At 48.7% G+C, this 14,553-nt stretch overlaps 2 protein-coding genes across 6 annotated transcripts in view; one reads left to right on the top strand and one right to left on the bottom strand.

Annotated features, from left to right (window-relative positions):
- Window positions 1-9,680: 9,680 nt before the first annotated feature.
- Window positions 9,681-12,205, bottom strand: FJX1 (four-jointed box kinase 1). Its single transcript, XM_077863610.1, has one exon. The coding sequence runs from the start codon at window positions 11,976-11,978 to the stop codon at window positions 10,722-10,724; it is 1,257 nt and encodes a 418-aa protein (XP_077719736.1). The 5' UTR covers window positions 11,979-12,205; the 3' UTR covers window positions 9,681-10,721.
- Window positions 10,372-14,553, top strand: part of PAMR1 (peptidase domain containing associated with muscle regeneration 1) — a 156,735-nt gene continuing 152,553 nt past the window's right edge. Inside the window, exons 1-2 of one of the 5 annotated variants that reach the window (XM_077863601.1) lie at window positions 10,372-10,540; window positions 13,869-13,976. The gene's annotated coding sequence lies outside the window, so the exon portion shown is untranslated. Of the gene's footprint in view, window positions 10,541-12,490; window positions 12,682-12,879; window positions 13,508-13,868; window positions 13,977-14,553 lie in introns of those variants that run through there. The other 4 variants (XM_077863608.1, XM_077863604.1, XM_077863603.1 and 1 more) reach the window with 4 other exon arrangements.

Genomic DNA, 14,553 nt, shown 5'->3' with positions numbered 1-14,553 from the left:
TTGAAAATAACCCAACAGGGATTTCATGTGGAGCACCAACTCCTGTGCTGCTAAGTGTAGAGGCATTACGGTGATTCGTGTGGCATGAGTCATGCACCCAGGATCATAGGATCAGAAAGGGTACATACTTTCTGTGGAGTTGGGTCATGAGTATGTATTAAAGGGAAACTAGACAGGTCTCCACTGCCAACACCTGGAGGGAAACAGAGCCATTCAGCACCTTTTTGGAGGACATCTTTTATTAGCTTGATGCCTTGGGAAGTCAAAGGTGCCCAGCCCTCTTCCTCATTAGCATTTTGATGTTGCTAATGGGTCCCTAGAGATGGTCTCACCAAATGATAAAACCAAATGTGCTGCCCCTGGGAGCGCAAGGTTGAGGTTCACCTGTGGTGGCCAACATGTTGTTTTCTTCATGAGGCAGAGTCTGGTCTTTGGTGTCAAGCAGGCAAAGATCAAGTAGTAAGGGCCGGACTTTGCCTAGTTGGGAGCTGCGATGGAGGCAGGAGGGTGACTGCAGATGGAAAGCAATTTTCCCTGAAGTTACTTGACCTTTCTTTAATCCCAAATGTAACCTGCAGAGGCCCTAGCTCTTTTGCCTCAATGTGGCGTTGCTTTTTTTGCTCTGATGCAGATTGAGGGTCAATATGAGCACCGGGTGTTCCAGAGGCAAGGGCTGCCCCTTGGCCATTCTACCACATGTTATTCTTTTTAACAACCCCTCCCCGTTCCCCTGTCTTCTTGTTCCCAATCCTTTCCTTTCTTCTTCCCTTTTAATCATTTTCCTGACTTCTATCTCAAACTTGCCAGTGGCAAACAGAACAGAATTTGTTATTGACTCCTGGGTCACTTGTTTCATAGATTATTTCAGGTCAAATCCTATTAAAGTAAATGTCTCCACTGTGGGGAAAACTCTCTGAATAACCAAATAGGGCATTTACTCCCCAAGTAAGGGCCAGTGTATTGCAAGCAGAATTTGATAGCAGGGTTTAGAAAGAGCTCAGGTGGACTTTGTTTCCAGCAATAAGGCGAACTACATGACCTAAAAACCTTCCTTCTATAAAACTCCTATAAATGTTTTATAAAATATAACAAACATCTTTTTAAATGCATAGCTGAGCTCATAAAAATGTAAGGAAAATCCCCAGGGGGCCAAAACAAAGAGAGACTCAAAATCAGAGTGATAGGTGTGAACTGAAACTGGGGCTGCCCTGATTGTGTATGTATGTGTGTGAGTGTGTGTGTGTGAACTTTGTAATCAGGTAATTTGGGTTTAATGTGCTTCAACTGGGGGTGGATGGGTGGGGAATTTGGATCTCTCCAACACCCTGCATAAAGCTAAGACCCTCAAAAAAACTCCATCCTTCAAAGGATGCAAAGACAATGTGAGAAAAGATTGCTTGTCTTAACTTGAACTCTGATTGGGGAAAATAAAAGTCTCTGGGAAGACTCCTCCTGTTGTCATACATGTTTAGTATTTAAATTTATACTATCATCTAGGACCTCAACTCCCAGGCAAAATAATTAATATAAAAGTGAGCCAGTTTTGCCTATTACCCTGGTTACCTGACACAAGGAAATGAAATATCTTGGGAAGGACATATGTTCAATCCAAACAAAATGGGAGCGTCAAAGGTAAAAGCCTGGATGAACATGAGCTTACCCTCCAGCAGAACTACAAGATACAAGGTTTCTGTGAGTCAGGTTGTCAGATTTAGGAAACAAAACAAAACAAGATACCCAGGTAACTACATTTAGATAAGCAAAAAATAATTTTCTCTACAAGCATATCTCAAGTATGCATGCAACATACTTACAGTAAAAAATTATTTATTATCTAAAGTTTAAGTTTAAATTTTACATGGCAACCTTATATGTACAAAAGTCAGGACACACACATACACATACACACGATAGGATCAGATCATCCCAGAAACCCAGATGCTAGAATAATCAAATCTATACTTTTACATGATTGAATACATCTTGAAAACATGAGAAAAGTAGCAAACATTAAAAAATGGGAAGGTTTGAAAAAGAACTGAATACTACTTTGGAAGACAGCTTGGCAGTTTTTACAAAAGTGAAGATAATCTTATCACATGATGCAGCAGTTGTATTCCTTGGTGTTTACCCAAAGAAGATAAAAGCTTGTGTCCACACAAAAACCTCCACATGGGTATTTATAACAGCTTTATTTATGATTGCCAAAAACTTGGAAGCAACCAAGACTTTCTTCAGTGGGTGCATGGTTAAATAAGCTGTAGTACATCCAGACAATGGAATATTATTCAGCACTAAAAAGAAATGAGCTATAGAGCCATGAAAAGACAAGAAAGAACCTTAATTGCATATTATTAAATGAAAGGATTCAATCCGAAAAGACTACACATGTGTGATTCCAACAATATGGCATTCTGGAAAAGACAAAGTTATAGAGACAATAGATGGCTCAGTAGCCAGAAGTAAGAGGAGAGGGAGGGAGTAATTGGCAGAACACAGAGGATTTTTAGGGCAGTGAAACTATATGTTTGTATGTTACTATAATGGTGAATACATGGCTTTATACATTTGTTTAAATCCGTAGAACATATAACGCCAAGAGTGAAACTTCATGTAAACATGTACCTTGGGTGACAATGATACGTTAATGTAGGTCCATCAATTATAACACATGAAAACTCTGGTGGGAAATGTCTGCTAGGAAACTCTGGTTTGGAAATGGTGAAAATGAGGATGCTATGAATGTGTGGCAGTCGGGAGTATGGGAAATCTCTGTACCTTGGCTTAATTTTGTTATGAACCTAAAACTACTCTAAAAAAAGCAATTTATTATTTTTTTAAAAAAAGAACCAAAACCAGGCACCTGGCTGGCTCAGTTGGTAGAACATGTGACTCTTGGTCTCAGGATTGTGGTCTCAGGGTTTGGGGGAGGGGTTGTAGAAATTGCTTAAAAATAATTTAAAAAAAAAAAAGAACTGAAAGGACTTTTGGTAGTAAAAATAAAGTCATTGAATTGAATAAGACAAAACAAAACTTCAAGAATGGATACTTGCTGTTGGAGAGAGAATCAGTGAACTGGAAGACAAATCTAAGGAAATTACCTTGAGGGCAGGGTAGAAAGATTAAGAGATGAAAAACATGTACTGGAATTTGGGCCATGGGGGATAGAAAAAGATGACCTAACACATGCCTAAAAATGTTTCTAAAAGGAGAAAATAGAAAGAGTAAAAGAAATAAAATATCTGAAGAGATAATGACTGAGGATTTTTCTAGACTGAAAAAAAAAAAAGACTCATTAGATTTAAGAAACATATCACGTTCCTACTGGAAAAAAACAAAAATAAATCCACATCTACATACATCATGAGATTATAAGACACACCAAAAACAAAGAGAAGATCTTAAAAGAAAGCAATTACAAGAGACCAGTATTAAGGAAAAGAGGGGGATGGAAAAAGAAAGGAAGACCAAAGGGGAAAAACTAAAAGGTACAACCTACTCTTAGGTGTTAGGTCTGTCTTGGAGCAGCGGCCCTACGTGTTTGACCTTAGCCTCTTTGAACCTTAGTTTACACATCTATAAAACAAATATTCAATCCAAAGTGATCATTGCTAATTTGCTGCAAAATACCCAACACAAAGACTCATTTGTTCATATTCTTTCAGCAAAAAGGAGTTATTATTGACAGAAGTTAATTTCCCCATGTTATAAATTCCTGCAGCATATCCATGTCCATGAACCCAACCTCAGGGTGGTTAATGTTTAAATATATGTCATATTGCAGAAAGCAGGTGCCATCCCTGCTGCAAGGACAAAAAACAAAAAATACTTAAGCTTGAACTGCTAACATGGGACTCCCTCAACCCTCTAAGACAAGTTTTAGAGATCAAACCTTCCTGTGATCTTGTCAGCAGGACATCTTCAGCATTGCTATAAACATCTCTCCTTCTGTAGCTTCCTTGTCTTCAAGACTTCCTTAAATTCCAAGACAAATCCAAGAACAACTTGTAAGCTTTCCTCGACCTCCCCCCAGAGCAGCTTACAAAGTCCAGTTACGTGGTCTATAGTATTTTCCCCTGTCATAGCATAGATCACATATTATCTCTGCTAGGTAATGTTCCAGCTTCCTCAGTAGACTCTAGGCAACTTGAAGACAAGCACCTCACCTATCCTGCTCACCACTGGATCCACAGTCCTAGCACATGACCTGGAACTTTTTAGGAGGCACTTCAAAAGTCATCGAACCTTCAAGAGAAAAGAAATTGGAAATTAGGGATAGAATTCATTTACAGAGTTGCTGTACATAAAACCACGGCATTTTTCTAGAGCTGAGAGGAATTCTAGAGACTATCTACTCTTCCCGTTGTTTTTTCTGGGTGAGAAAAATGAAGAGTTCATCAACCCCTCTGAGAGTCTAGGGCTATTTATGAAACGGTGGAAACCAGACTCAAATCCAGTTTTGCCAGCTCCCAAATAATATTGCTTACATTCTATCATGTTGCCTCCATGACCAAGATCATGGCTGTGTAAGTGAGAGAAGCCAGACGCAGAAAGGCAAATGATGGATGATTCCACTTACGTGAAAAATCTAGACTAGGGAAATTCATAAAGGCGGAAAGCAGATTAGAAGTTACCAGAGGAAAGGAAGGTTGAGGAGTTATTGCTTAATGATGACAGAGATTTTGTCTGGCGTTCTGAACATGACTTGGTAATAGTGGTATGGTTGTACAACATCGACGACATGATATCACTGAATTACACAATCAAAATGGTTAAAATGGCAAACTTTGTGTTACATATATTTTATCACAAAAGAAAAAGAAAAAAAGATCATGGCTGTGGTCATAACCCATTCACCTTATTTATCCATAAAGGCTGTTTGTAGATTGGGGACAAATTCTTTTATAAGCGTTTAAAAGAACCATTCAGAGGAGGGTGTAAGCAGGCAGAGATAATGCATGATGTAGGACCATCAAATTAAAAGTGACATTTCTCTATTATTAACCCACAATTTCTCAGCAAAGTAAAAGCTCTAAGCTGGTACTGGAAAAATGCCAGTTCCATAAGCTACTTAATTTTTCTGGATAGAGTGTAAAATAACTGCGAAAACCGTAAAAGGTACCATATGGCACCAAAGAAAGGGGGGGAAAAAGAGTTCTTTCTTGTTGTTGTCGTCATTACTCAATGAACAATTAGTTCTCTATTCTCTTAAACACATTAAGGTGCTGTTAAGAGAAAAATTTCCAAAGTGTCAAGAAGACGTATCCTAAATGGAAAGAAAGTTGAAAAGATAAATAAAATGAGCATTCCTTTAGCTATATTTGGTGGAGTCCTGCAGAGAAAAAATATTCCAGCGAGGCAGCATTGAGACATAGTTTATTAATGCAGTTTCCCCCACAGCAGGACATAGAAAGAGAAATTGGTAAAACAGTCACATTAAAAAATTATGACTCCTACATCTGATCTTTATGAATACACAGAAAAGAAACTGTCCTCTTGAGTCGTCCTTGGGCCATGTTAAGGCAGATATGCAAAGGATTTTTTTCCCCCCTTGGAAGCCCTACAACAGCACTATTTGCTCACATGTGGTTGGAACAGACTGCAAGTTACTTCCCACATTCAGGGAATCTTAAAAGTGTTTATAAGCAGAACTTGGGGAAAATTTTGAGTTCTCCCAATTATATTTTGAAACAAAACGCTTCAGTCTTCTGTTTTTTAAAGAGTATACAAAATTAAAGTCTGTATTCCCTTTGGGGAAAAATTGTAGTAGGTGGTAAATTGGTTATAAATGGAATTTCTCTGGAATCTCGAAGCTGGAAAGGATCATCATCTAATCCAGTGTTTTGCAGTGGACAGACTGTGCCCCACTGATGGGTTATGAAATCAGTTTAGAGGGTCACTGCTGACACTGGGAAGTAAAGGAAGAGGAGGGATGGGATACACTTGAATATTAAAAGCATTTTGCATAGACTGTTTTGGGAAACTTTCGTTGCTCTTTTGTGTGTGTGTGTGTGTGTGTGTGCCCATGCTGGCTCACAACGTAAAGTGTGTGCCTTACTGTGAGTTCCGGTCAAAAAAATGGGAGAGTCATCAGTCAAACGCTTTCTGTTCCAGGTAAGACACTTGGAGCCAGAAGGGAGAAATGATTTTCGTAAGTGACATGTGAGTCAGGAGTAGCCTTGGTCTCTTGACTCCCAGTATCCTTAATGTTCGACTCTAATGATGGAAGATTGCTTGGAAGGGGGTGTCAACTCTTGCTCTGTGGCCGCTGGCCTTCTAGTCCCTTCTGGAGCAATTCTTGTGCTTCTGGATCAAACGAACTCCCCTTTCTCCTTCACTACTAGTTCTGCCAACTTTATGCCATACGGCATCAGTGAGATGGAGCAGGTGTGTGGAGGGACAAATAATCTGTCCCCGGGCTTGGATAATCCACGACTATTGGATAGCTCAGAAGGTGCAAAATTCCACAGCTCACTGCAGCCTGGAGCTGAAGAGCCACATGAAAAACAGAATCACAGCCTCCCTGTGAAAAAGAGGGGGTGCCTGTGACCACTCACATGGAAGGCATTCTCAGAAAGGAGACAACCAGCTGACAACTGTGGGCTTTGGGTAATTCCTGCCAGACTCATGCACCCTGGCTGGTCTTCCTGAACCAAAATAGAAGCATGTAGAAAGTGTTCTATGACTGCAAAGATAAAGCAGGATTCTGAAAAAGGATCCTGCCCGGGACTCCGAGAGCCTCTGATTTTGACTTAGAGGAGAAAATGATGTCCCTCACCAAGAAACAAACACACTTAAATTGCATTTACTATGTGCCGGGCACTGTTCTGAGAATATTACAAATATTTACTCATTTAATCACATAATGAACCCTTAGGCCTTAGAGGACTCTGCTAGCTGCAGCTGTAGGCAGAAGGTTGAGAAGAGTTAAGACGTGTTAAAATACTTTGTTTTTCTTTCTGATTTGAAGACAGGACAGTGAATACTCTTAATACTGTAGAACTATGTCACTGACGAAAGGAATGAATCAATAGTCAAATCCAGGGAGAAAAGGTCAACTGCCTACTTTCTCTTGGCAGAAAGAACTGGGAGGAGGATTGTTCTTACAAAGATTCATCACTTTTTGATGCTTTCCAGAAATGATGATGGATCTGCAACAAGCCATTTACCTCTAATCATTTTTCTTTAAAGATTTTATTTATTTATTCATGAGAGCGAGAGAGAGAGGCAGAGACATTGGCATTGGGAGAAGCAGGCTCCATGCAGGTAGTCTCACATGGGACTCGATCCCGGGTCTCTGGGGTCAGGCCCTGGTCCGAAGGCGGCGCTAAACCACTGAGCCACCTGGGCTGCCTGCCATTTACCTCTAAAAAAATTACCCTCATATATTTGTAGGATAGCTGCTTTGGTGTGAGGCATCTGCCTGGGTCCAGAAACCACCCTCTCAGACACATGTAAAGATCAAACCCGTGCCCTTGGCCTTATCCAGTGCTTTGCATAGTGGCGGGAGATGGTCCTCGGTACTTTGTCGAATTCATTTATTACCACACTTTGAAAACTGAATCTGACCTTAGAAACTGCTAGGTTTGGCTTTGATGGTGAAAATTGGTAGAAGTTTACTGAATGTAAGAGGGCAAAAGGCTTTTTTCAAGATGAAGAGGAAGGGAAGTGGTGTTTTTTTTTCCTTAAGTACCTATTACGTGCCCCTTATGTTTTATAGGTTAACATTAAATCCCACAATACTCTGATCGAATTTCCATTTCATAGATGAGGGAACTAAGTTACATGATTTGCTGAAAGTAAATAGGTGAGGGACAGAATTCAGAATATAGCTTGCCTGCAGAATCCATTACTCTTTCCACATCATGCTGCAGTCTGAAAGTTTTGGGATTTTTTTTTTTTTTCATCTGAAAAATGATTTGGCTCTAGCACTATTCACCGACCATGGCAAATCTTTAATTGATCTTTCCATGCCATAGCCTGCTGATTATCCACGAGGAATAGCGACAGTTAAATCCTGTTCTCTGTAATTAAATTTTGGTTCCCTTACCAACTCCACCATGTAATTAAACTTATTTCTCCAACAGGCAGATATGGTTCACTAAAGAATCTGAGAAGAGCCATTTAAATTATGCTTAGTTTCTTGCTCTGGGTTAATGGTCAAGTCTGGGCTTGGAAGTGTAGTTTAAGAGGAATGTAGGGAATGCTGCTGGCCCAGAACTCACCAGTGTTGATGCTTCTGGGTCTATTTCCTGCGTGGTCTGTGAAACTTATTTCTGCTCATTGTTTTCCTCGATGAGCATGCCGGGTAAAAAGGTAGGTTGCTATATATCCTTTTTTGGAGCAGCCTCGGGTTGACTTAGGCAGCAAATCTCACATAGTTATTAATTGTCAGAAATGGAAAATGTTTCTTTTTGAAGGGTGTAATGATCAGAGGCCTCACATGAACAAGGTCTTGAAAAACAAAGACAATATCAGAACATTCTGTGGCTGTACTAAGGAAAAAATCTGGCTTATTCCACAAAGTTTATGGACTTCCTTTTTTTTTTTTTTTTTTTTCAGTTGAAATAAGTTTTGGTTTAGCATAAGTCACCAGCAGCGTAAGGATGGTATTAAATAGTGAAATTACACAGGCTGTGTTGTAATGTGGAGTGAGAAGGCGAGCCCACAGATTCAATTATCTTCAGGAGTCTATAAAACCCTAGGCTTACAAATGCATATCAAATAAATAACTATTACAGTAACCGAAAGTTGCCTTAAGAGTCATTAAATAAAAATAAGACAATAGGCAAGATCATTTGGACCCAGATATCAAATAAAACGTCAAGATAAAACACCAGTGGCTTGTAAAACACACAGACCAAATCCCTCTCTTTTTCCACGGGGTCAGAAAGGAGCTTAAGACAATCCAAAACTATTCTCTAAGTTTGAAGTCCCCAAAATGTAAGGATTCTAAGGTCCCATACAAAATACTGCCCACTTTCTTAGTTTCACCATGGCTGATCTGAGGGGGACCATGCAGTTAGTACCTGGAAAAAAAAAAAAAAAAAAAAAAACCCAAGACAATCTCTTAAGAGGGTTGGACGAGTCCAGATGTTGGAGATTATGATCTCTTGGATGTGATGGAATTTATGCCAGGAGACTTTTTTTTATGCCAGGGGATTAAAGGAAACAACTAATTTATGACTTTCTCTACCTGTTTGCAATATGTGCTCAGCTTAGTATCTGCACATAATGTGGTGCATGGTAATTACCATGCTGAAAAAAAATGTGCAACACGTGACCAGCTAGGTTTAAAAAGGGGGCATTTGTCATATTTTAGTCTGCACATCTGGTTCTATCATATTTGTCAAATGATTAATACAGGAATATAGTACAGTGAAATCCTTTTATATCAAAGTTGTATTTGCCAGGAAATAGAATACTTTCCTTCCCTGTCTCTCCCCCACATTCTCTATTGAACTCTGAAATTTCCTGCCCTAGGGTTCATTTGAGCAAACAGGGCAGAGAAACCGCTCCGTCTTTGTTCATTCCTGTACGTTCCCGGCCCTCACAACTGGGGTATATAGGCATCCTTTGTTTTTATAAAGCACGTCCACAAGGGAGAAACCCTAAAGCTAATTCGAAAAGCGGGGAGGGGCGTCGGTGATCTCCCACAGCGCAAAAGCACGGAAATGAAATTCTCTAAATTTTAAACTCCCTTTTATTGAAATATAAGTTTGTTTAGTATATTTACAACACGCTTTATGCACATATATACACAGAAGGCAAATTTTGTCAAATAAAAAAAGTTTCTCCTGATTAAAAAAAAAACTAAAATTAAAAAAAAAAACGACAAAACAAAGTAAAGTGCATGAAACTCATTTGCTTCTGGTGAACATCATCATTGTCAAAATTTTGGTCGGAGGGGAGGAGGGGAGGGAGAAATCCACTACTTGACTCGGAGCCGACGGAGGGTCCTGCAATCTGGAGGCTTTAGGCCCAAAGGGCATGTGGTTAGGAGCAAGGCAGGCACCTGGTCAGGGTCAGCGGAGACCCCCCCCCCCCTCCGGGTTCTGAAGGTCCTGCTCCCTTTGTCCTACCGGGAGCCTTCCCCCAGCCCCTAACAGTGATCTCACCATCACGCCGCCGCCGGAACAAAGGCAGAGCACAGGAAGGGGGCTGCGCCAGCCGATGTCACAGCCCAGCTCCGGGCCACCAGCGCAGCGTTGGGTGGGAAACGCACAAATTAGCTCAACGGCTCCAACAGAAGTTTTCCTTTTTCGGAGAGGGAATGGGGGTGGGGGTGGGGGAGAGGCAAGGGATGGGACGCATCTCCCACCGAGACGGCCGGCCACCCGGGGCGGGGTGGGGGTGGGGGTGGGGGTGCACACTCCTCCGGCGGCGGCGGGTGTCTCCGGATCCAAACTCGGTGCGGCCACAGGGCAGCGTCCTCCCGCAGGCTGGGCCGGGGGAACGTTCCACTTCTCGCCCCGGAGACGCCGTCCTCCGCGAACTTTGAAAGGAGACGGCACGAGATGGAGAGCAAGGGGCAGGGCAGGTGGGTGCAGCCGAGGAGAAGTTTCAGCCTCCTGGCGGCCCGGGGCCACGGGCTGGGCGTTGGCCGGTGGCCGGGGCGGCGGCCCTTCCCGCTCCGCGCCGCGCGTCCCGCCTCCCCCGGCCCGGGGGGGCCTCTCGCCCACTCCTCCGGGGTGCGGGGGGGGCTGCCGGGGGCGGGGATGCTAAGTCCCGGGGCGGCGGCCGTACTTGGCCTTGCAGTGCAAAATGTGCTTGGCGAGGAAGTCGAGGCGGCGCTGCAGCAGCTGCGCGTGGGGGTCGGCGAGCGCGGCCAGCTCCGGGAAGCGAGGCTCGTGGTGCCGGTAGAGGCGCAGCAGCCGCGCGGCCGCGTCCCGGCCTCGGTGCAGCTCCAGCACGCGCCGCGCCGTCCGCTCGCGGAACACGCACACCGACTGCAGCAGCGGCTCGTTGTACTTGTCCCACATGCCCGCCACCCGGTAGCCGTGCACCAGGCCCGCCTCGTTGTCCAGGAAGACCAGCGCCCCGCCGGGGCCGCGGTGCAGGTTGCTGGTGGCGCGCTGCATGACGCGCGGGTCCCACTGCAGGCTGAAGAGGTTGCTGACCAGCCGGTCGAAGTTGGCCGTCAGGTAGTCGAAAAGGATCAGGTCGGTCCACTGCACCAGGTCCACCAGCTCCGCCTGGCTGCGGTTGGCCAGCTCGCCCCCGGCGGCCCGCAGCGGCCGCAGCCGGCCGTCCTCGGAGCGCCAGGGCGCGGGCACCACCACGTCCGTGAGGTTGGGCAGCCAGCGCGTCAGGCTCACCACGCTGCCCTCCGCCCAGTGCGCGGCGCGGAGCTCGTCCTGCACCTGCGCCCACTGCGCGCCGCGAGCCTCCACGCGGGCCAGGGCCAGCGGCGGCACGTGGCGCTGGAGGCCCAGCAGGCGCGCCAGGTAGAAGGACAGGGCCTCGCCCTGGATCTGCTCGGGGCTCACGCCGTAGCGCACGCAGGCGCGGGTGCCGTCGGCGAAGCGGGCCAGCCGGTTGGAGCTGCGCCCGCAGCCGCCGCGCTCCAGGGCCACCACCCGCGCGCCGCGCGCCGCCTCCAGCCACGCGGCCGCCTGCGCCTCCGAGAAGCCGCGGGGCACCCGCTCCTCCAGGCCGCGGCTCCAGAAGACGCCCCCGCGCACCGCCGCGCGCCCCTCGCGCCCGCCCGGGGGCCCCCGCGCCGCGCCGCCCGCGCCGCCCGCGCCGGCCGCCAAGGTGAGCAGCGCCCGGAAAGTTTTCGGGGAGCCGCCGCGGGCGTCCCGCGCCGGGGCCGGGGCCGGGGGGGGCCGGGGCGCGGGGCCCGGGCGCCGCGGGAGCCGGTCGGCGGGCGGCGGGCTGCGCGGCGCCGGGAGCCCGCCCCGCAGCGCCAGCAGCGAGCCGAGCGCCAGCAGCCAGAGCCCCGCGGCGGCGGCGGCGGCGGCGGCCGCGTCGCGCATCCTCCTGCCCGAGCCCCGCGGGCCGCGCGGGGGCCGCCGCCGCTTCAAGCCGCGCCCGGGCGCCCGGGTCCCGGCGGCGAGGCGGGCCCGGCGGCGTGGCGGCTGCGGGGCTGCGGGCGCCTCGGCCCCATCGCGGCCGCGGCGCTCTGCCCGGCGCTGGGAACTCGCGCGGCCGCCGCTTCCCAGCCGCTTTTGTATTTGGCTGCGAGACCCTCGGGCGGGCGCGATTCACAGGCGCCCGGACCACGTGGGCGCGAGGGGACCCCTCCCCCTCCCCTCCCCGCCCCTCCCCCTCCCCTCCCGCTCCGCGGCCGCCGCTCCCGCCCCGCCCCTCCCCCCCTCCCCTTAAAGCGGCGACGGCTCCTTCCGCGCGGGAGAGGCGGCCCCGCCTCGGCCGGGGACCTCGGGGCCTGCGGGAGCCGCGCAAGCCCGGGCCGGTCGGGGCCGGGGTCGGGGCCGAGGTCGGGGTCGGGGCGGCCGCCGGGCCGCCTGCGGAGTTGGCGCGGGCCGGGGCGGGTCCCTCCGCGGGTCCCTCCGCCGCCCGGCTCTCCGACGGCGCGGCCTCCCAGCCTAAGGGGGGCCGCGGCCTGCGCTCCAGCCCGGCCGGGGGGCGGGGGGCACCCCCTGTGGCACCAGCTTTGCTCCGACACCCCTCTCGCGGGCGCGCTTGCCACCGCGGGTCACTGCGGGTCACTGCGGGCGGGTGCGCTCCGGGGGTGCTGGCTCGGTCTCTGCGGAGGGACTGGGGTGGGGGGGTGGTTGCGGGGGGGGGGGGGATTAAACCTCGCTCCGCAAGCCCCGCAACACCCAGGCCGATCCACGGAGCCGGGTCTCAGGGCAGTAACCCCCGCAGGCTGTCCCCGCGCTCGTGGAACGCAAGCTCGGGGCGGGGGGCGGGGGTTGGCGGCTGTGAGAACGTGGTAACCCCGGATCCGACCTGGGGCAGGGTGCAGGAGCCAGGTGCGGGACCTGGGGCAGGAGCCGCGCTGGGGCAGGACCTAGGGCAGGAGCAGCGCTGGTGCAGGACCTGGGGCAGGAGCAGCGCTGGGGCAGGAGCTGGGGCAAGACCTGGGGCAGGACCTGGGACAGGAGCAGCGCTGGGGTAGGACCTAGAGCAGGAGCAGCACTGGGGCAGGACCTGGGTCAGGACCTGGAGCAGGACCTGGGGCAGGAGCAGCGCTGATGCAGGACCTGGGGCAGGAGCAGCGCTGGTGCAGGAGCCAGGTGCAGGACCTGGGGCAGGAGCAGCGCTGGGGCAGGACCTGGGGCAAGACCTGGGGCAGGAGCAGCACTGGGGCAGGAGCTGGGGCAGGAGCAGCACTGGGGCAGGAGCTGGGGCAGGAGCAGCGCTGATGCAGGACCTGGGGCAGGAGCAGCGCTGGTGCAGGAGCCAAGTGCAGGACCTGGGGCAGGAGCAGCGCTGGGGCAGGAGCCAGGTGCAGGACCTGGGGCAGCAGCAGCGCTGTCCGGGCCTCCCTCTCACCAAGAAACAGTATGATTCTGCCCAGGAGGAAACCGAGGTGGACAAGGTTTGCTTGGGACGCTGGACTTAGCAAGTGCACAAACTAAAATTCAAACTCCGGCCTTCTGGCCGTGTGCCACCTGATTTTTCCCTCCATCAGGAAAGCTCATTATTTTTTCCCTTTTCTTTTTTTAAATCAAATTGTCAGCGTTTTCGGTTTTTTAAAAAACTCACTGTCATTTAGCCACTCACTTTATTTTCCAAATGTGATTTTCAGTTCAAATGAAAAAGAAATCCTGATAGTACGTTTGACTTGCTGGTTTAATGGTTTCAGGGAAAAAAATAAATGGTGGGGGGTGAGGGGGGGAGGAGGAGAAAAAAAAACAACAACCCCAAACCATGACAAAACAAACCACACTGTCTTCCAGCACCTCTGAGTTCCAGCCACCAGGAAGGCTCTTGGATAAGAATTGGCTTCCCCCCGCCCACTTCCCGCTCTGCAGGAGGGTGTCCGGGATCCAAACCAAGATCCCCAGGTAAGATGCAAGGTTGGGGGCGGAGGCGGAATCCACCTCCTGAAAGCAGGCGATGGAAATCTGTTTTCTCACATGTGCTTCTTTCGCTCTTTAACCCCCATCAGGTGCACATGGGGGGGGGGGGGTTCAGCTTTATTAGCTCATCAGCTGGCACTGATTATATTTCATTCTCCAAAGAATGAATGTTCAGAGTTATAGGGCAGACACCGTAATGTTTGTGGTTGAAGGGAAGCATCAAAAGACCACATCTGGAGCTTTCCAGCACTGACCCCGTATTCCCTCAAGTGTTTCCATATTGGCTGAAGTGTGGAGTCTTTGTTGAATCTGTTCCCCACCACACAGCTCTATCAGGCCTTTTTATAGATCTTATCTGATGCTCCGGTGACTGTGACTCCCATAAGGAGGCATCAAAACGTAGTAATGCATTAAAAGGGACTGTCCTCCCGCTTTGTGTAAGCTCCTCACCCCTACGTTACCTAGAGGGCAGAGAATACTATTTCTTAACAACCTTTTATTTCTCTTACCACGTAAGTTAGTATATTGTACTAAATAGGTGCTCAATAAATTAAATTTGATT

This window comes from Canis aureus, chromosome 21 (assembly GCF_053574225.1).
Source record: "Canis aureus isolate CA01 chromosome 21, VMU_Caureus_v.1.0, whole genome shotgun sequence".
NCBI lineage: Eukaryota > Metazoa > Chordata > Mammalia > Carnivora > Canidae > Canis > Canis aureus.
The sequence above is the reverse complement of the archived record's forward strand: the minus strand, read 5'-3'. Positions and strand labels throughout refer to the sequence as shown.

Excerpts from the sequence above, each read along its gene's own strand:
- FJX1 (XM_077863610.1), bottom strand. The coding sequence starts at position 11,978 with ATGCGCGACGCGGCCGCCGCCGCCGCCGCCGCCGCGGGGCTCTGGCTG.